The 20,702-nt window shown below is 38.8% G+C and overlaps 2 protein-coding genes across 3 annotated transcripts in view; one reads left to right on the top strand and one right to left on the bottom strand.

Annotated features, from left to right (window-relative positions):
• The window catches only part of shisal1b (shisa like 1b), a 59,296-nt gene that overhangs the window by 17,965 nt on the left and 20,629 nt on the right, over positions 1-20,702 (top strand). For both annotated transcript variants that reach the window (XM_072434853.1, XM_072434852.1), the window contains exon 2: positions 17,758-17,939. In XM_072434853.1, the coding sequence (XP_072290954.1) occupies positions 17,873-17,939 (67 nt within the window). In that variant the 5' untranslated portion in view covers positions 17,758-17,872. The remainder of the gene's footprint in view (positions 1-17,757; positions 17,940-20,702) is intronic.
• Positions 14,386-20,702, bottom strand: part of adck2 (aarF domain containing kinase 2) — a 226,913-nt gene continuing 220,596 nt past the window's right edge. The window contains exon 9 of the mRNA XM_072434851.1: positions 14,386-14,401. The gene's annotated coding sequence lies outside the window, so the exon portion shown is untranslated. The remainder of the gene's footprint in view (positions 14,402-20,702) is intronic.

Raw genomic sequence — 20,702 nt, 5'->3', positions numbered from 1 at the left:
TGAGACAGAGAGTTAAGTCTTAAGTCATGGTTTGCATCAGCATTCATTCAACAGTGAAATAAGAGACTATAGGAAGCAGCGTGTGTGTCTTTGATCTGGACTGCGACATCGGCCCTCGAAGGACGGAGTTCTGTCGTGCAGGAGAAGTTTATGAATATGTTAATGGTGGCGGACGCTCTGATTGGTCATAAGTTTTCATCGTAGGCAACAAACGGCAGTGAAACACAATTCAGTGGGAAATGCATCATCATTATTACTATTTTAAGATGCTTTTTTGTAGATTATGTGTATTTTAAGCACAACTAATTCCAAGTCGAGTCATATCTGGGTTTTAACAGATGTTGTTGACATTGTGTTACTCCAGAAAAGTAAATCCAACTCTTCTGTTGATGTTGAAATACAGCAATCGACGCTAGCGAGCGCTATCGTGGCAGGATACATTTGGTCTGTATGCAGTTTGTAAGCTCAGAGGTTACAGGTGTGTAGCAACAGCGCTGTACACGTGCTGACCACTGGGGACAGTAGTGAACACAGCACAACAGTAGAAGCTCTGTGTTTTAAAAAGTAGAACAAGCCGTAAACCGACTCAATTATTTCTCACCTAAATGTCTTGGCTCTTTTCCAACAAATGTAATCTAAAACAGAACTTGGCGCCTCCATGTTTGTTTTTCTGGTTGCACATTTTGTTTCGTTTTGGTAAATTCTCTAACTGACTTTGTGCGCCCTCTGGTGGTTGTTTACCAGAAGTCTTGACAGTATTGGTTGCACACTTAAATGACGCTACGCTAACAACGCTTACGAGATAAACGCCGGTCGCTTTGCATACTTTGTCGGAGGGCGGATCGTGCGTACAAGCTTAAGTGGGAGGAGCAACAAAGTCTTCACTCATGGTTCAAATTCAGTTAATTATTGTCAAGGTTATGATAATAAATGAAAAGCAATGTCTATTATAGTAAAGCTAAACGTATGGCTGAACACACTCGTTGCTCGTTCAAGTTAATTCATTTAAAATTCTCATCTATTTATTTCTTCAGTTCAGTGATTGTTGGGTAACGGGGTTTCTGCACAAGTCCTATTCAGCTTATGCCTGTCGCTATAGAGACATGTTTTTGTTCAATTAGATTGGAGCTACCTGCTTCTTTTGTTGACAAAATTAGAGCTATAATTAGGGTTTGCATTATGAATGACTATTGCAGGGGGCACATTAAACCTACTTATTATTATGCATGATGAAATTACTGGCCCCGTGATAATTGATGGTTTTAAAAAGGGGGCCACAGCGTTACAGGGTCCCACAGCAGGAACAATATGGTGCCATGAAAGTGTTGCAGACAGTTAATTAAATCAATAGGAAATGTATGAAAGTATGAAGTATTATAATGCATTCATTGTGTGCTTGTATATGCATATTCATAAAAGAACACTGTAGACTTGACTTCCTCTTTGACACATTTCTTGTTTTACAAACACCTTGATAGCCTCATCTATACAAGTTTAATGTCTCCTTTTTACTCAGTACCAAAGTTCTGTTACTCTATATAACCTCGATCAATTCAGCGCAGTAAGAAATGAAGGTTTTTATTGTTTATTGTGCAGGATTATTTTTAGTTGCATGCTGAAATTGCTGTCTCCAGGAAGAAAAACAGCCAAGTTAATAAAAAATATTCTTTGCCAACTGCTGCAACTCTTCCTATAGCAAATCAATTATTCACTAGAAATAAATCCTATTCTGCAAAAAGTAGGACACTGCGTAGAACAAATGTGTAAAACAGCAGTGTTCACGACAATAATCGTCATCAGACAAAAGGGTTGCCGGTTTGATTCCTTCTATGAGCAAACACCCTTTGGAAAGACACAACAGTCATATATAAAGTGGAAATATTATGCAAAATATACTTACATGGGATTTTATCTTGTCGCCGCTGTTTTCGCATCATTCGTTTGCTCAAAGTTGTATTTTGATTGATTCCTCCATGTTTGACTTAATCTTGTATAGTCTTGGAATGGAGACTTGAATGCTCCTATCCCCTATCCCCTATCCCCGCCCACATCTCTGTACTTGTGGTGACTCGTGATTGTTTGAAAATGTTACCCTCTGAGCGTTACATGTAGGTTCTAATATGTCAGGTACCTAAATGACAATCTGCTGCTCGTGAGTGAAATGGACCTGTTTCTATTACTAAACCGTTTTAGATCAATTTTGCCTTTTACAATGAACAAAAATGTGAAATGATGATTTACTCATGTTATAGTTAATACTAAGTAACTAGAAAAAAGTATAATATGTCTCCTTTAAAAATAAACAAATTAACATATACTTTGGCCAAGTATTTTTAGAGCAATAAATACACATGTAATTTAATAAATACAACAAAGATAATGTCATAGGAGCTGACATCTTCTCTAGAAAAATTACAAAGTGCACCCATTAGCTTTACCACCTTTTTTCTTAATGATATAAAACTATTACTCATTTATATATACTCTCCAGATTGTACAGACTTACTCACTCAATTTTCTTTCTTTGAATTAGAATCTCCTACAAGCATTATTTCTTTCCTATGGAGTCTTTGTGCCCTAAACAAAAGAAAAATTACACTTGTGGCACAAACTGAAAAGAGGAGGCAGCACGTTTTCAATCAATGCGACAGGACGCAGCAGGTACAGCGCAGCACGCTTTGATTACAACAACACCTTTGTTTTAGCTTCGGAAATGTAACACAATTCTACAGAAATAGACCTGACCATGCGGTATTAGGCTGCAGGTCTAAAGCGGCGTGATGCGTACTACGGGTGGCACACGGGAGTCTAATTTTTTAAATACTGGTGTAGGTTCCAGTTTGTGCTGCTTTGTCTCTGGTTTTATCCTGGTTATGTCTCCCAAACAACGGGGGATGTCTCGAGGCTGTTCTGAGGAATCAATGAGCAAACAGCATAATAAATTGGTCAAAATCTGCACGTTATTGACAAAGTTTATATTTCCATCCATTTTCTACCACTTGTTCCCTTTCGGGGTCACGGGTGACTGGAGCCTATCCCAGTGACTTCGGGCCTTAGGTGGGGTGCACCCTGGACAGTGGCCAACTTGTCACAGGGCAAACACAGAGTTGGTGTGATGTGATCTCTCATTCATCCAGAAGTGATCCATCAAAGAAAAAGTGTTCATCTAGACAAGGTTTTCGACGTGACAATGACTTTCAGAGGCAATATACGTCTTGAGTTGAAACCTTTTTCTACAAAAGATCTAGATGTTATCTCTTTTTCAGTTCTGTTTTTTTCCTGGTTAAATTCAACAAGTTAGTCTTATACTGTAATCCTCAGTTAGAACTACTGTATTTTCCGGAGTATAAGTCGCACCAGTCAAAAAATGCATAATAGAGATACATATATAACATATATAAGTTGCACTGGAGTATGAAATGCGGTTGCAAGTGTAAGTATATAAGTAGTATATACGGAGTATAAGTATAAGTATATAAGTATAAATATAAGTATAAGTTGCACCCCGGCCAAAACTATGAAAAAAGAAAGAAAATACGGTAGTTAAATGAAGATAAGTTTGTTATCTTAAGTTTGGGAGCAGGACCACGCCCCTTCTTGCGGCTACACTACTTAATCATCCAGATCACACACACACCTGTGTTTGTGATTTTCGTGCCCCTCCCCTCCCACCCTCTTTTAAACTGTTCTAATTCATCTCCTTGATGGGGGTATCGAGAGCCTTCAGCCCTCATCGCAAGAAGCACCAAAACGGCATCATCTTCGTACATTCATGTTGTTCATGTTTCTCCCCTGCCAATAAACACCTTGCATTGTATCTGGGGTCGTGGTCCTTGCTAGTGAACAGCCTGATTATGTTCTTGGGTTGTCCTGGGATAGTCTTTGTTGACATCATGTGTTAGTCCTGGTACAAACCCTGGTCATTGTTTAGCCCCTCTTGACAGTGGGTGAAAGAGAGTGGGTGTTGTTTTTCCTCCCGGAGGTGTTCCAACCTGACGTTCGTTGCTGTTTCCACATTCATCTATTTGGATTCATTGTGTATTAAAGATCGCATGCACAGCTATTTTGATTTTCTTAAACCTTGATATCCACTAGTAACACACCGCCCTTCACAACAGATGAGTCCATTTCATATTCTGTGGCTCTGGTCAAAGTCTCCACAACAGCGCTATGGCAACCCCCCTGTTATTCTCCCTGAGGCTTTTTATAGCACAGCTGTATCCTTCCTGTACATCAAGTGTGCTAATTGTAATTGTTAATTCTGGGTTACCATTGTTTTATCTCCTGGTTTTCTTATGGCTTTGACCTGGTGTTTATAAGACTAGTTAAGTAAATGTATTTTCCCAATATGAAATTATTATATGAACAAAGATCAACGAGTACAGATCAGACAGCCATTCTCTACACGGCCATTTCTGCAGATTTACAAATCAATTAACTATTGATCCGTTGTAAAAGCCTATGTTGACCTTTGTCCGCCCACTTTTCCCACTTTTTTTCCATAGATTGACACTTCCGTTGTAATGCCACTTCTGGCCAATCGGGAAGTCTTCTCCCCTTATGCGTAGAGTGTCCCAAGCGTGGGACATTGGACTTTTTCTTTATTTATTAAATTTTGTCCACCAACACTCAAGCTGCTTGATATTCTGTACATAAAAACAAAGCTGTAACCCTCTTATTTCCAGTCAAATCAATCATTCTGGGAAGAAACAGGGTCAATTTGTACTCCAAACCCACAAATAAAAAAATTCCCTGAAAAAAAAAGACTGGACATTTTTGCTTTATTACAAGTCCCTAAAACCCATTTTTAGTGAAATTACCTTCAGCTTTTAAAAGAGAATTGCTAAAACCCAGCAGATGCTCATTTAAGTGTCAATCAGCCGATCCCTCCGGAAACCAGCTTTACTCATTCAAATATTTAAGAAAATCTCGGCGGGATTTGAAATCTGAATTCCTCTGTGCAGAGCTGGTTTCTACTTATAATTAGAGTAAAAAAGACATCAAAACTGATTAAAAACTACAGAGTCTCAGCTTCACAAAGGTTCCAGCTAATTGTTTGTGCTCCAGAGGTTCAGGGACAGCTTCAGTTTCAAATGGGGGTCCTTTTTTCAGCCGTTTAAGGAAAAATAAGTAAGAGGGCTTAATTAAGTCTGTTCATGTGACCAACAAGTCAACAATGCACCGATTCCCTGGGCGGCCCGAAAACATCCAAAAGTGGGACTGCTTAAAAAGGAATAAAGCTTTGAAAACCTCCATACTTGAATTTTAGTCAGCCCAGTGCTTTTTGTTAATTATATCCAGTCATTTCATGTTCAGATTTGCACTAATTGCTAAACACTAGTTGTTTTTCAGTATCTTCTTCATGACGCAAGTGTTTCTGTGGCGACATCAAGCCCAACAGACCCAAACACATGACTCTCTGCTTTATTTAGCAAAGTTGATATACCAGATTTATTTAAGGAACTGGTCATAAAAACACAGTAAATGGTTTATGTGAGGGGCTGCTCCAGGCTCGCACCGCTACTGCACAAATGAAGGGACATCTATTACCATGAAGAAACATAATCGCTTTGCAACAGAAAATGCAGGGGCGGTGTTTTGTGCTGTCATGGTTACGCAATTTAATTTATTTAATTGATTGTCATGGTTACGCAATTTAATTGATTATATTTGTAAAATGTGCTTTCATTGGATTTCTGCTCCACTCAGCTGATGTTGACTACAAAGTCCAGAGCTGGAAACAAAAGTACCAATTAAATACTGTTGTTTTCTACATTTAGTTGCGACCAAATTATTTTTTTCTTTACATTGACGGTGATAGAAGTGTAGGATCATGGCATGTAGTAGTTTTATAGTGGCCTAGAAGTACTTATACATAGAGTGACCGCAGCAAATAGGACTTTCAAATACCTCGACTACTTTGCCCAAGTTTTATTTTTCTTTCATAAGATTCCTTCCATCTGAGCTAGATTGTAATCATATAAAAAAAACAAACTGCATTTTACTGTCCAGACTTATGAACTTTGAGGTGAATGTGCTGAGACCATAAGCTATAATAATATCTCAAAGTAAATTAATGTGAGTGAATTTATATACAGACAAATATTCTGGGTCAAAGCGGAGGTCAAAACATCATTGTGGAGATTGTTACTGAGACATTTAGGTAAACAGTGTGTGACGTCCACTGTAATCAAGCTCACAGGAGCAGACTGGCGCAAGAAAACACAGAGAGTATAATACAAGAGGAAGATTTTTCTCTCTTATCCAATAAATCTGATCACAGTTTGTGCTGATCAGTATACAAACCTGGCTATAAAGGACAGGAGAGGATTTGAAGGTGCAATGTATTCATCTGACAGTAAGATAAGATAAGATAAGATAAGATATTCCTTTATTGTCCCACATGGGGAAATTTCATTGGTGCAACGCAGTAGTTAGATCAATAAATTAAATAAGTTGAATAAATTAAATAAACAAACAAACATAAAACCAATTAAATAAAGACATTGACATACTTTACTGTGGGGGTTTCGATACAGTTGATTACTTCGGTAATCCTGGACTTAGATTACAGTTGTTTTTTTAGCATTGACGTCCATAGAAATATTTTAAATTCCAATATTTGAGTCAGAATTAAAAAAGGTTTAATTGCCATTGCCAGTTAACAAAATTCACATTGAAACTGATTCACACCGTTGAATTGAAGTGCAAAGATTGAAAAAATATACAAATAAATACATCATCTTAGGGGTAAATAACTTAAACAGGAATCCAGATATTTGATACAAGACATGGCTGTGACTAAAGTTTGTCAGAATGTATATCAAGCTCTAAATGGCGTGTGCGTGGCAATGTGATCATCATTTTGTGCTTGGAAAAGTTATTTAATTAAAAAAATGTGCTGTTAGTTTGCTTGTGTTCACTGCAATTCACATGTTAGACAGAGACTAATACTGATGACACTCAGAGACAGGAGGGCTCACTCTGAGACCAAGATGACAAAATATTAGACAGGTTTGCACTCGTTGTTGGTCGGTTCTAAGTTCGGATCTTTGTCCATCTTATTCTTGTTTTACTGAGAGACCTGCAACCATTGATGGAAAGTACAAAAGTAAAAGAACTGTACTGCACTAGTAGATTGCTTCATTTTACAGTGGATCTTTTTTTAAGCTTTTATATCCCTACATTTGAGAGCAGGAATCTGTGCTTTCTTCTCCAAATGTTTTATGTATTTTGACTTAATCTTTTTAGTGTGAACGTCCGGCAAGGTTTTGAGCTCAAGGTGTGGAAACAAAATATATAAATAAGAATAGCCAGAAAATCAATCAATTCAGTCCCTTCTGAAGACCGAAGAGCATAATTCTTTATGAAGATCAATACATTTCACACTTTAATAGTTAAAAAAAAAAAAATCTTTCTGAAGTAATTTTACTTTTCACTCTTAAAGTACATTTGTAAACATGTATCTATACCTTTAAGTAACAAAGTTGATGATTTGATGACGATGATGATGCATTGACTTCATCTACCACTGCCTACAACCTTTATTTTTGAGCGACGACACAAGATATTCCCTACAATCTGTTATACAATCTGTGCACCATACTACACACTCGTTAGTATTCCCACCAATCAAACCTTAATTCTTAGTTTTCTTAGTATTTTCTTTGACACTGCAAAAAATAAAGTGACCAATTAGTGCAGCTGCCACTGTGAATGTGCCGCACCCTCTTCATCACTGCACCACGGGAGACCCAAATCTGTCTGAGTCTGAGGAGGCAAAGCTCAGACATTTGGCTATATTCAGATTAAATACACATAAGATATACTTTCTTCTCCTTTCCTTTCCGTACGATGGTCCAGGTTTTTACACACAGACTTCAAAGACTCCAATGTTATTATGCTTTCCATAGACTATTTATCCATTTTGTGCCATTTTTGTGTCTGTTAACGGAGAGGCTTTTAAGTACGTGAACCTTTATTTGCATTACTTTTCGACAGACTTTGTTGTTATTTTTAGATGGAACATTTCGCCCTGTCGTTTGGAAGAAGCACATGGCCTTTTTACTGTAAATGACGGCACTAGCTATTTCTATACTTTCAAAATGATAATGAACGCACTTCCTCTGCTGGTTCTTAATCCAGGCAAATGTACAATCATAATGAAATACATGGTGCAATTTAGAAGCTGTAAATTAACTTTATATCCTGGTTGAACAATTAAAATACAACCAACGACTTAGAATTAGTGCCCGTCAAAATTGGGTCTAAACTTGGACTAAGATTGGACTGGACCAGGAATAAACCGGCTCAAACCAGGACTAAAGTAGGACGAGAATAGAGCTCTAACACATTATCGATCTGTGAAGGAAATTACTTTATCAAAACAGGCCCTAACGCATTTTTTTAAATATAACCGCCACACGAAATGCACAGTTGGTAATGGATAACATGTTTGGATTATTGTGAGTGTCAATGGTAAGATGTATGATGAAAGTGAAAAATGTAAATAGCTGCTGGTGTCTAAGAATAATTGGAAAAATCCACAACAATATTGACTTTGTGCCTGAAATCTAAAAGTGAAAAAACAGTATTAAACCAGATAAACAACAGAAACACTCCAGGCTCTCGCTTTATCACAAGATTTATCACAAAAACACACATTTGAACTGATTAATTTATCTCCTTTGATAAGATGAAGTTGAGTCGGTGTGTTGACTGTTGTGTGGTGAGGGGAAGTGTCCTGTATCTCCCCCAACAAGCTAGCTCTTTAGATTCAGAGCAACCACAGAAAAACTACTTTCAGTTTTAATTTTACCGTATAAAGTTAATTTGAGCAAAACAATCGATCCTGACAGTCCAAACACAACCAGGACACACAAGTATGACAAAATCCTACTGTTACCCAATGAAGTACACTATATACAAGTTACTATACTGTTAACTACACAACTACACTCCAAAATTGTGACATGGAACAGAAGACAAAAAGAAAAATGAAAACCACAATAAGACGTGGATTTGTTGGTCACTTTGCGCTCCCTAATCTGATCTGTATTCCAGCGACTGTGACTCTAACTGATGCACCTGCAGATTAGTCATTAAACTCAAGTGGGTTCCATTCACTTGTGATGATATTAGAGGATCACTCCGAGGCCCTACAGAGCAGTGTTAGGCTCCAGGGTGATTTTAACGCTGATATGGATAATAGTCATTGGTTCTGAGCGCCGTCTTGTGAGCCGTCCGGTCGTCATGGAGAGAGCGAGCTTCAGGCGACGAGCTCGAGAGGATCATGTGTTAGACCGCCGTGTCATCCAGGCAACACACACAGTTACACCGTGATTATGGGAAACAGTTGTGTCATCGAACGAGGGAGAGTGAGTTGTACAGTATGTTTCCGTAATACGATAATGAACAGAAGTATGACAGGTGGGAATGTGGGAACCTTATTAACTAGCTGTGCACTGCAGTAAAAGAAATATCCATCCAAAATATGACCGCTACCACTGCTATTATTGGGTTGGTGTTGCACAAGTAGAAAGAAAACTGCAGGAATAGCGCGGAATAAACTCCTTTTTGAACGATTATGTTGCAAGTTTCAGATTTGTTTTGCTGCTTTTTCCAACCATGCTTCACTTGGTAGATGTTCGTGGCCAGTAAAAATCAGATAATAATCAGATAACTCAAGTAACTATTGTATTTGGATGACAACTTTAACATGTTCTCTTTTGTTGTTTCCTCCAAAACCTGCGCAAGCATGAACAATCACACAGAAATCAGATTACTCACATCAGATGTAACTGTTTATGTGACATTTCAATGATTTGATTGCTCCAGAAATCAGATAATAATCAGATTTTGGTTGGGCGTGTAACCATAACCCTGTGGGAGAGAAGCAGACAAACATGCAGCATCAACAAAGGACACGAATGCTCTAATCGTATTCTGCCGCCATCATTAGTCATTCTGTTCGCAGTTACATCTGGTTGTACATTTGAAGCCAAGGCCGCCGCAGGGCAGAATGACGTACAGTTGGCAGCCATTCTGTGCCAAAGGCCTCAAGAGCAAACAGGAAGCCAGGTTGGATAACTTTACCTTTAGTTGAGGAGTAGCAAAGGATTTCTATACTAAAATAAAAATGAATTGATACACATTTTACAATCAAATTCATGTGGAAGATAATTAGTTTAATCCGATTTGGAACGCTAAATACCCTGAAAACTCTGAAACCCTGAAAAAACATGTTTGAGGTGTTTTCATTCACTGCAAAGTTAGAATAGTTAGTTAATAGAAGTTCTGGCACTGCAGACAATGTATTTGGGCCGAATAACACAAACTGTGCCACTGATTAAAGTGGAGGGCTATTAGACTTAATGTGAAAATGGACAAATTTGATCAACTCTGGACTAAATGACATGTTTATTTTAGACTTTCATTCATTAATTTTCTACCGCTTGTTCCCTTTCGGGGTTGTGGGTGACTGGAGCCTATCCCAGTGACTTTGGGCCTTAGGCGGGGTGCACCCTGGACAGTGACTCATAGAGACATAGACATTACAGACAACCATTCACTCTCACATTCACTCTCTAGGGCCAATTTAGAGTTGTCAATTTTGCCAAACACATACATGTCTTTGAACGGTGAGAGGAGCCAGAGAGAACCCGCGGTAACACAGGGAGGACATGCTGACTCCACCCAGAGAGATCATGTCATGTTGGTCTGGGCAACACTTTAAGACAAAACTGGTTTGGACAAGATGTCTACTCAAAAACAAGCAATAGTTATATAATAATTATAATAGTAATAGTAGTGTATTCTGTCCACTGGTGTGAAGAAAGTTGTACGAACGGTACATAGTGGGAGTAAACAGCCACTGCACAAAAGGCATGCAAATGTAGGACCACAGAGCGCTGTGCATCTTCATCTCAAAGCCACAAACCCCTCTATTGAAGACGGTGAGGTGAAGATTCTAAGCAGGAGAAGAGATGATTTGAAAGAGGAGTTAAGGAGGCAATAAAAAAAAGAGAGAATCCGTCCTTAAACAAACTTGGAGATTTCAGGTTCAATCCTCCAGCAGTGTACAGCAGCATTTTGAAGCCATGGGGCCACACTAGTCCTGGCCATGCAGATGCTAATCAGGTAGTCATCAGTGATTAGGGAGATGCAGCCAGCTTTACAGGGCTGTTAGGGTAACAAAGAAGAATAGTTTTAGGGGAAAGTTAAAAAAGTGCAAACTAATAGATGAACAGGACAGGCTATTTTCAGGAAGCTCCGCCCTGTGGGCAGGGCTTACAGAGTAGGATAAGTAACTGAGTTCTCAGACTAGATCCACAGATTGAGAATGACACTTGAGAGTAGAAATGTCTCGTTTTTAAAAGAAAACAGGGCCCAGATGAGTACAACGAAATATGTTTTTTACTTTGTCTTCTTTCTTTTTTTCTTTTTTCTTTAATGTATTTGTATCACCTGTGTTCAGTCTGGTCTTGTTCCGTTTCTTGATGCTGTTTCTTCTTTCTATTTAGAAAATTATTAAAGAAAATAGAAATATAGTAAATAAATTGGCTTTTTTCTCTCATGTGGAAATTGTATCCAAAGTGAATCGATCACATGGGAATATTTGGAATAATATAACAAAACCTAAAAATGTAATTGTATTTTAAATGTTTAGCTTGTTCTTCTCAAATATATTCTGTTTTTCTGATTAAACACAATATTTCAGACGTGGAACGACATGTCTCTACTATCATTGTGTTTTTCAGAGTACTTATCTTTGCCGTGCATACACTGTAGTGCCTCACTACACCAGCCTCAGTAAACACTCTCTGTGCAAACAAGCCCAGCTGTATCCGAGCAACCTTTGACCTTTCACAGCCTGCGACACGCGACTATTGCACGATTCTATTTGAAGACCAAATATAGCGATACACTGAACCGAGCAAAGGAGCTGTGAACAAATGGTGTGTTTTTATAGATACATTTGTGTTGTTTGGCAACGCGGAGATACTGAAGATGAGAAAGTTATGAAATATAATCTTTCCCCTGAGCTAACATGTCGTTTAGTGGTGGGGGATATAGTGAAGGATGGATGATATTGCAATTGTTGTTTTGGAGATACACAACGTTGGAGTATCGAGTATATTGTCTATAATTGAAACTTACAAAAACTAGCTCAAAAAGGAAATATATAAACATGTAATCTGAATATTACATAGAAAATTCCCTTTTTCTTTTTGTCAACATCGCCCTCCCCTAATGGAGCTATGAGATCGAACCAGTGATCTCCTAGTAGGCTGCTCTAATTTTTTATAATTGAAATGTTGTGAACTGACTAATACTGATTACTCTTTCCAAAATAATCTGATAACTAAAAAAACAGGAAACATGCAGCTCAAGAACAAGCTTATATCTAGAGATCTGCCCACATATTAAACTTTATTGAAACTATAAAGCCATAAAGTTGAGGGTTTTTTGGTTGACAGCCAATCTGCGCCTGTCGCCAAACAACGTCACATCCTTAATTCCTTAATTTAAATGCAATCAGTGCCACAAAAGCTGTCCTTTGTGTCCACTGTCAGCCGAACATCTGCAGAGTGTTTTTACATTGTGCTCTATGGGAAAAATGCTTTGGTCTGTCTCTGCAGTAGTTCCATGTTATTCCCTCATTTATCTGTTATGTTATTACACTGCTGCATTTAAAGTTCCTAATAATGCAAATGTGAACCCTGACTGTGCTTGCTGTCCACAAGAGTTGGGTGTAAAGAGTTCAAGAGACAATTGTAGCCCTCTATTTTAATGTGGCACACCGAGCTTATCAGATACACATTTCTTTATATAAAACGCCAGGGCATGTAACATACCCAACATACAGGGCACAATAGGCGCACAGGTTTGTCCAATTTGATTAAAAAGGAGGCCATTCAGTTAGTTACAATAATTTTCTTTGAGTTCATAAGTTCACTCTCGATGCACATCCTTTGGTTTGGAATAAAACTACATGTCCATTGTCCATACATGAAACAGGCCCGTGGCACAGGGCAGGCGGCACAGGGCAGGCGGTGGCACAGGGCAGGCGGCACAGGGCAGGCGGCACACACAGAAGGAGCGGCATAAAAGAAAAGGCAAGGCAGCGACAGGCCGGTGGCTCAACCTCAAAGCCTGAATATAAGAAGTTTGGATTAGCTCAAACACAGTCATTCCTACGCACCGTACTGAGGCAGAACCTACTTCATTGAAAGGCTCGTGAAAGCACACTGTTGGCGGTTGATGGCTGACCGACACTTCGGACCCCAGCTTCAAAAGATGTGCCATCCACCAAAGCGGCAGACAACAGGCGCCATGAAGCAGTGCTAAGCCGCACCGCAGCACTGCGACAATACAGGCGTTAATCAATGGCTAAAGTGGTTAGTTTGGTCAACAACAGAGTGAATATCTACCTGGTGCAGTGAGGACAGGGCGTACGCAGGGCCAGAAATGCACGAATTGCAGAGACAGACGAAGAAGAAGAGAGAGGCTTTTATACACTTTTGCACCACCTACTGGAGTTTGAATCATTGCAAAACCCCTTACAGCCACACTAAGTAAGTGGAAGTAAGTAAAAGTAGAACGTTTTCCCTTTTTATCCTTTTTCCATTTGTTTTTGCAGATAGATACAAGATAGATTTGTCTTAGAATGATTTAGCTGTAACTGTTATAGTAGAAATAATTTCCCTTAGGTTTACCCTCAGACAATAGCAGCACAACCAGAAATGAAGGGTTTATGTGACCATAGACTTCACCACTGAATTGTTGACGGATGATTCATTTTATAGAGAATTTGGCACACATTTTTACTATTTAGAATCATCTGTTGTCCAGTGAAATGTGTTTATCTATGCACGCTTATGCCTGTTTTTAAAGGTCACATTTTTGACATTTCTGTATCTGTAACATCCAAAGAAGCAGATAGCAGCTACCGAGTTGTACGTGGGAGTAATAGAAAAACTGGAATTCCGTGTTGTGCTGGTTGCTGGGTAGCTGACGGTACGCCAAAGCATCCGCCGTGAGTAAAGCGCGAAAAAAAGTGGGAAAATGTATTTCAAATGCCACTCTAACAAGCCTCCTGGGACGTCCGCTGCCCGTGGAACAGCTTGTCTGATCTAAAATGCTTTAAAAGTCGGCGACACACCACTGCGTTTACATGCTCTGTCCATATGGTCGGCATAGCGATGGCGAGCGTCCATGGTGGGTTACAAATGAAAAAAATTAAAAAAACATAACAAGCCCAGCCATAACATGCAAGACGAGGCTGCCTTTAAGTCCGTTACTTTTTATGTCTGAAATCGCAAGAGCTTGATTAAGTTTGTTTGTTAGAAAAGCCAAACTGAACATATATGTGATGAAAACGAGTCTTGTAAAGTATGTGGTGACGCTAAGTGCTTTAGTCTCCTGGAGGGCGAAGGCAGGTTGTGCAATAATGAGGTGTTCTGCTGTTGGAGACGTTTGCTTACTTTTAATGAGTTAAATAATACATGCTGGTTTCTATAGCGATTTGGATGTGACTCTTATGCATTGTGATAAGAAAAACAGAAACAAAAATAGTTCAGAGACTCTTGTGGGTTTGCTTAGACTTTTATTTTCGCATGCTTTACATTTCTTGACATTATAATAACACAAATACGAAATCTTAAAGGAGACATGTGATGCTTATTAATGCAATATTGTTCAAAAACGGGTTAGTAATAGATTCCTGGTGATATTTCATTGTAACAAGCAGATGATTGTCATTTACATATTTTTATTTTTGAAGAATGACTGAAATGTGGAGTTTAATTTGACAAATAATCGCAACTAAGTACAGGGATGTGGGCGGGGATAGGGGGTAGGTGGAAATTGGAAATGTCTGAGCACTCGAACCTCAGTTGCAGGACAATATTTACCCGACCAGCCAATACTACACACTTTGAAAATACTATATAAAGACATTTTGGTCTGAAATCCTATCCAGCCGCTCCGATTTCCAAAGGGGCATGATTGACAGGTGGATTAACCAATCAGAGAAACACATGGTCCGTTTGTGTCTAAACAAACATGGCGGCTTACCAGGAAAAAATTAAATGAAAATAACACGTCGCTTCAACAGTCAACAACAATGTAGGTAAATTAAGTTTAGAAATAGTTTAAATAGATTTAATTCTGTATTATATTATACAGAATTTTTATTATATTATATTTGAGAGGAAACGTCTTTTGCATTTGAGGAAAGAATTAGTGGCAGTGGTTGGACGGGTCCATGCTTGGACTTTTTTGACACCCTCCGTCTTTTAAATTCAGTGAGAATTTGTTGAAATTGTTGCTGTCCATGAATGTTTGTGTGGTTGTCCTTTTTCCCCATGTCTCCATATTTTAACGGTGCAGATGGCGACAATGAGCCGCTGAAATAACTCGGTTTGTTTTAGGTGTGAAAGTGGAAGTCCATACATGGAGTGGAGTTTGTGTACAGGTGCAAAAATGAGCGGAAACAGATGATAAAAAGATGCTCCAGTGTCTCATCCTCATCACAGTTTGACATTGGACATTTTTTATCTTTAAATAACAGCTCCACAACACGACTAGTGTGGGTTTACTTATAATGGTAACGCCCTTATGGTATACAAATGGTAAAGCAAATATGTGAGGATAAAAAAACACTATATCTAATTTAGAGGTAAACAGTGGTCCTGCCTCTCAGTGAGGAGGTTGTGGTTTAAATTCTCAGAAATGTAGACGTTATTAATCTAAACAGCACAGTTGTAAGTTTGGACATTTTAACCTTGCATCCACATGTCAACATTGGAGTAAGCTCATATTTGCTGGGATAGATGGCACCCATGAACAGAACATTATCTTTTTTTTTTAGGAAATTGCTTCAAAGTATGATTTTAAACAGTCTTTTAAAACTTCAGCTCCTCTGTGCATCTGTGACCTTCTCATGATGATGCTCAGAGATTTCAGACATGTTGGTGAGTCGTGGAGTCCGAGCGCCGCTGATGCCGAGTGAGAGCTGCACATAAACTGTATGAAAATCGCAAAGCGTAAACTCAGCTTTACTTAGCCCTGAGGAGCCTCCACCTGCTTGTATCCATGGAAATGTAGTTCCTTTGGCTGTAATATTCCACAGTGTGGCATAAAACCACCTCCAGAAACTAGCATAGTGTTGCTTTAATTAAACCATTCTTAAACCAGCTTTTCTGCTGTTCTGTTTTAAGATAATCCCCGCCTCCCTTAACTTCTCATGTGGCCGGCTGAGATAAGAACTTAAAGCACTATTAAACTTGAAGGTGTTCGAGAGTTAAGTTTGTGGCTAATTACCGTACGCCTTGGACAGTTTGTTAAATGTGCTATCACAGAGTTGCCACGGTGAAAAGCTGCCACCTCTGCAGGCCGTCCCGGTACCATTAATCTCTGTTAGTTTGGGGACAGAGGAGTCATGACGCAGCGGCCCCTGCAGGTCTGGGGCTACAATTCCCAAGATGCTTCATTTACAGCCAAAACGCTCCTCAGCAGTTTGGGATTAAAATCTTTACATAATGCTGAAGAGGCGCATTTATTTGATTACATAATGGAGAATGCTTACCTCGGGTTCCTTAAAAACAGATTATGCTCTTTTTACATGTTTGTTATTAATCAGCATACAAGATGATTAATCATTTCAAGTAATTGTTTATTTAAAGGGGACATTTTAATTCACTTACAAGTATGTTCCTTCCTCATTAGTGTACACAGAGTTGCAGATTTATGCATGTTTGAGTATTCATGAACATTTCTGTTTTCACCTACCCCCTATCCAAGTGATAGTAGGGTTGCCATGCCAACTTGCCAATGCCCGATCTAGTCAGATCTTGGTAGCTAAGTAGAGATGGGATTATTACTTGGATGGGAGACCTCTGGGATGCCAGGTACCACAGGTGGGCGGTAGTGCACACTGCCCACCTTGTCTCCAGTGTCCATGTTTGCTGGTGAATGAGAGTGTGTTTGTGAGAGTGAACGTGAACAGATGGAAATGAGCATACAATCCGGTGTGTTTACAGCATGTGCATCATGTATGTTCATCATCATACACTGTTTCCAACAAATACACTGATAATAATAATTTAAAATAATTACTTAGTCATTTTCCAAGACAAGCTGCTGCTTGCGATGATGAAATGTCACTGAAGAGGCGGGGCTTATCAGTTCTGTAGTTTTGAACAGGAAGTCTGCTTCTCTTACTAAACCGTTTTAGATCAATCATGCATTTTAATATGAACAAAATGTAACATTATGTTCTACTGATGTTATAGTTCAATACTAAGTGTCTGAAAAAATGGCGCAATGAGAATCCAAGACCAAATACTTTTCTGGATTTTGAAATAACTTTTAGACAGCCATGCAATGGGAAGTCAAGCATAATTTGTATTTTATTGTCCATGTTGGGAAATGTATTGTCTGCATTTAAACTAGGGCTATTAATTGCAATCTTACATTTTTACACAAGCTTACTCAAGTAGATACAATAAATTATGCTGATTTAACATAGCCACGTATCACTTTGCTACAACTTTCCTTTTAGTCATCTTTCTAGGTACAACTTTCAGAGAAACCGGGACATACCCACAAGCTACAGAATCTACTGAGCCATTATTATGATAATTTCTGCCTTTAAACTCTCTTTTTGTTCTCAAACTTTCTGTGAACGATATAAAAAGCAATGAATTTTAAAATGCAATTATGTATTATCTTATCTATGTGTTTTGTTTGCAGGAGTGAAGTTTCCAGACATACTGAGAGTGAGACAAGACAATGCTCATGTCCATTTAGGACCCCACAGCGCCCCCTAGCCCCGGGACCCCCCTCCTTCACACATGAGGACAAGAAGATGACTATCACCAGCCGCCAGTCCTTCAATGTCCTGACAGTCATCTTCCTCCTGCTCTCCACTGCAGGTATAAGAGGGATCAATGTATATCAGCAAGAAGAAGCTTTGGGCAGTTATTTGAATGGTTTTGTTCTATTTTAATCTTGGTTTAGTCCTGGTTTGACTCTGTTAAATTGTAGTTGGTTTCTCCTGGTTGAATTTGATCTTGGTTTTACTCTGATTTATTCCTAGTTTGATCATGGATTAAAGGTGGTCCTGGTTTATACAGATTGATGCTGGTTTACTGAGTTTGATTTTTGATTTAATCCATGTTTATTTCTATAATTTAGTCTATTAATGATAGTATTGTAGCACTAATTTAGCCTTGGTTTAACTCACTCACTGACAAACCCTGAACCTTATTTAATCCTGATTAAATCCATGTTATAACACTGGTTCCAGTTGTTCTTAAGACTGTAAAGTTATTAATGTTTAATGTCTTGATGATTTGTAGTTCCAGTGTGCTGTCCTGTGCTAACTGCTTATGCTGCTGATTTACTAAACTTTTCTATTAACTAATGTTGTACTTCGTTCCTCCTCGTTTTATTTGAGACTATATTTGTAAAAAGCCTTCAAAACTAAATCAGCATCATTTAATGAACATGCACTGCCCCATTTTAAATAATCAAATAAAGCCAGGCTTATACTGTGCGATTTTCAGGCTGATTTCGACACACATTTGCGGGACATGTGTCTGTGTCGTGCAGTGTACAGGGGGGTTTCAGCATGTTTGATATTTGTCATTGCTGTAGTAAACACAGCTCTGAGGGGCTGAAGGCACCGAGGTGAACTGGGCCAACAAGCTTCATATACGTCTTCTGAACAAATCACACACTACAGCCAGAAAGGTTTTGTGACTTTAAATACAGATATTATTATTCATGCAGTGCTAAACGTATCATTGTTAATAGTTCGCTAATGTATTCTTGTCATGCGTTAGGAGTTTAAACATGCTGTAAGAGAAGATGGGACTACAAACATGTCACATCTCTGCACACACAGGCCTCCTCTGGCTCTTGTCCCCCGCACAGTGTGAGCAGGTCGATGTAGCCGTCCATCGCTGCAAGTCCGTACAGTGCACACACTCAATTGCACAGTTTGAGATTGGGAATAATTTAGAACATTTTAAAATCATCAAATGCCCAGTTTATGTTTCTCATAAACTGGGCCTGAACATGACTGGGGGTTATTCGTATGTGATATTGTTTAGTATAAATATCTACAATACAGTTCCAATGCACTTTTCCTGTTTAAAAATCCAATCACAATATAGAATCTCAGTTAGGATTGTCGCAGCTCAGATCGTATAGTTGAACACATAGTGACACTAAATGTGGGTCAGTTACACACACAGGGAGTCCGTTGCCGCAGTGGACTATATAGCGCTTTAAAGCCCAGAAGACCCTGCTGTACAGATCAGAGATAGATCATATCTGACAGCCTGAGCGAGGCTCTATCTCAGGGGATGCAAGTGTAGTTATTGCCAAAAGAGAGTATTTGGAAGGATAAGCTTGGAACCCGAGGGAGAAAAAAACAAAATGAGGTTGTATAGAATAAAGCACTATAGCTCTCAACGGACCGAATGACAGCAGCTGTGGCCCGGTTGTGTTCGAAGAATGTGTAAACCAAGGAGATGTTTTTAAGAAGAAAGGGGCATATGAAAGAGCTCTGAAACTTTTTTTTTTTAGTGAAGAAAGAGGAGTATAAAATAAGTAAAAGGTAAAGGAACATTATGTAGCATACACTCTTACTAGTTTAAGACAGAACTAAGACACTTTAGCCATAGAGCTCTCCCTGCAGCTCCCTTGTGAAAATACACTGTCATCATAATAATAATATAATCACATATAAAAACATTTAAACAATGACAAATGGCTGGGCTCACCCAAAAATACAGATTTACGGTAACCATCATAGAGACTTACAAAGACATTTAATAAGGCAAAATAGGTACTACAATCACAAGTGCCAGTGCCTTAATCTGCATACTATAGTGGACACAAAAACACAAAATTATATCATCAACCACTTGGCCATCAGGTCCAGTGTCTTCTTTTGTCTTTGTAGAACACAACACAAAATAAGAACAAACAGGACAAGAAACGGACGGCAAGAAACCAAAAAAAGAGAAACATTTTTAGTCCAAAGTCTGGTATCTGTCGCAACATCCGGCAAATAGGTCAATTTTTAAACTCATTGCAAAAGTTAATCTTAATTTATTTCAATCCAGTCCAATCCAGAGTCCATCCAGACAGTCGGCTCTGTCCCTGTCATCCATCATCTTGTGATTTTTATACTGCAGTTTCCATTCTTGGAGTTTAACATCCGAGATACATTATTTGAAAGTTTTTGTTTTTCTACCCCATTTTGTACTTTGTTACTTTCCATCTGCCTTCCTAACACAACCAGCCAGTTGCCGAGTAGGGAAGATTATTTGGTTAATTGATCATTGAGAAATTGCCTCAAGTGGATATGCCCCGCCTAAGGCCCAAAGTCACTGGGATAGGCTCCAGTCACCCGCGACCCCTAAATAGGAACAAGTGTTAGAAAATTAATTTAAAAAATAGACATCCTCACTGAGAGAGGAAGTGAAATTGTTGTCCTCTTGTGGTTCCAGAATCATTTTGTATCATCTGGATGCAACGCTCCAGCAACAGGAATTTTCTTTTGTGGTTATAGTTTAGCTCATGGGTGCTCAAATGCCCACGCCCCCATAATATCATAATTAGCTGCAGAAATGATGGCTAAGCACATTTAATTACCGTCATTTATGGACATGTATAATGTTTGC

This window comes from Eucyclogobius newberryi, unplaced genomic scaffold, assembly GCF_026437365.1.
Source record: "Eucyclogobius newberryi isolate DKJ021-1_F unplaced genomic scaffold, fEucNew1.0.hap1 SCAF_7, whole genome shotgun sequence".
NCBI classification, from domain to species: Eukaryota; Metazoa; Chordata; class Actinopteri; order Gobiiformes; family Gobiidae; genus Eucyclogobius; species Eucyclogobius newberryi.
This window is presented reverse-complemented; position numbering and strand designations above follow the sequence as displayed.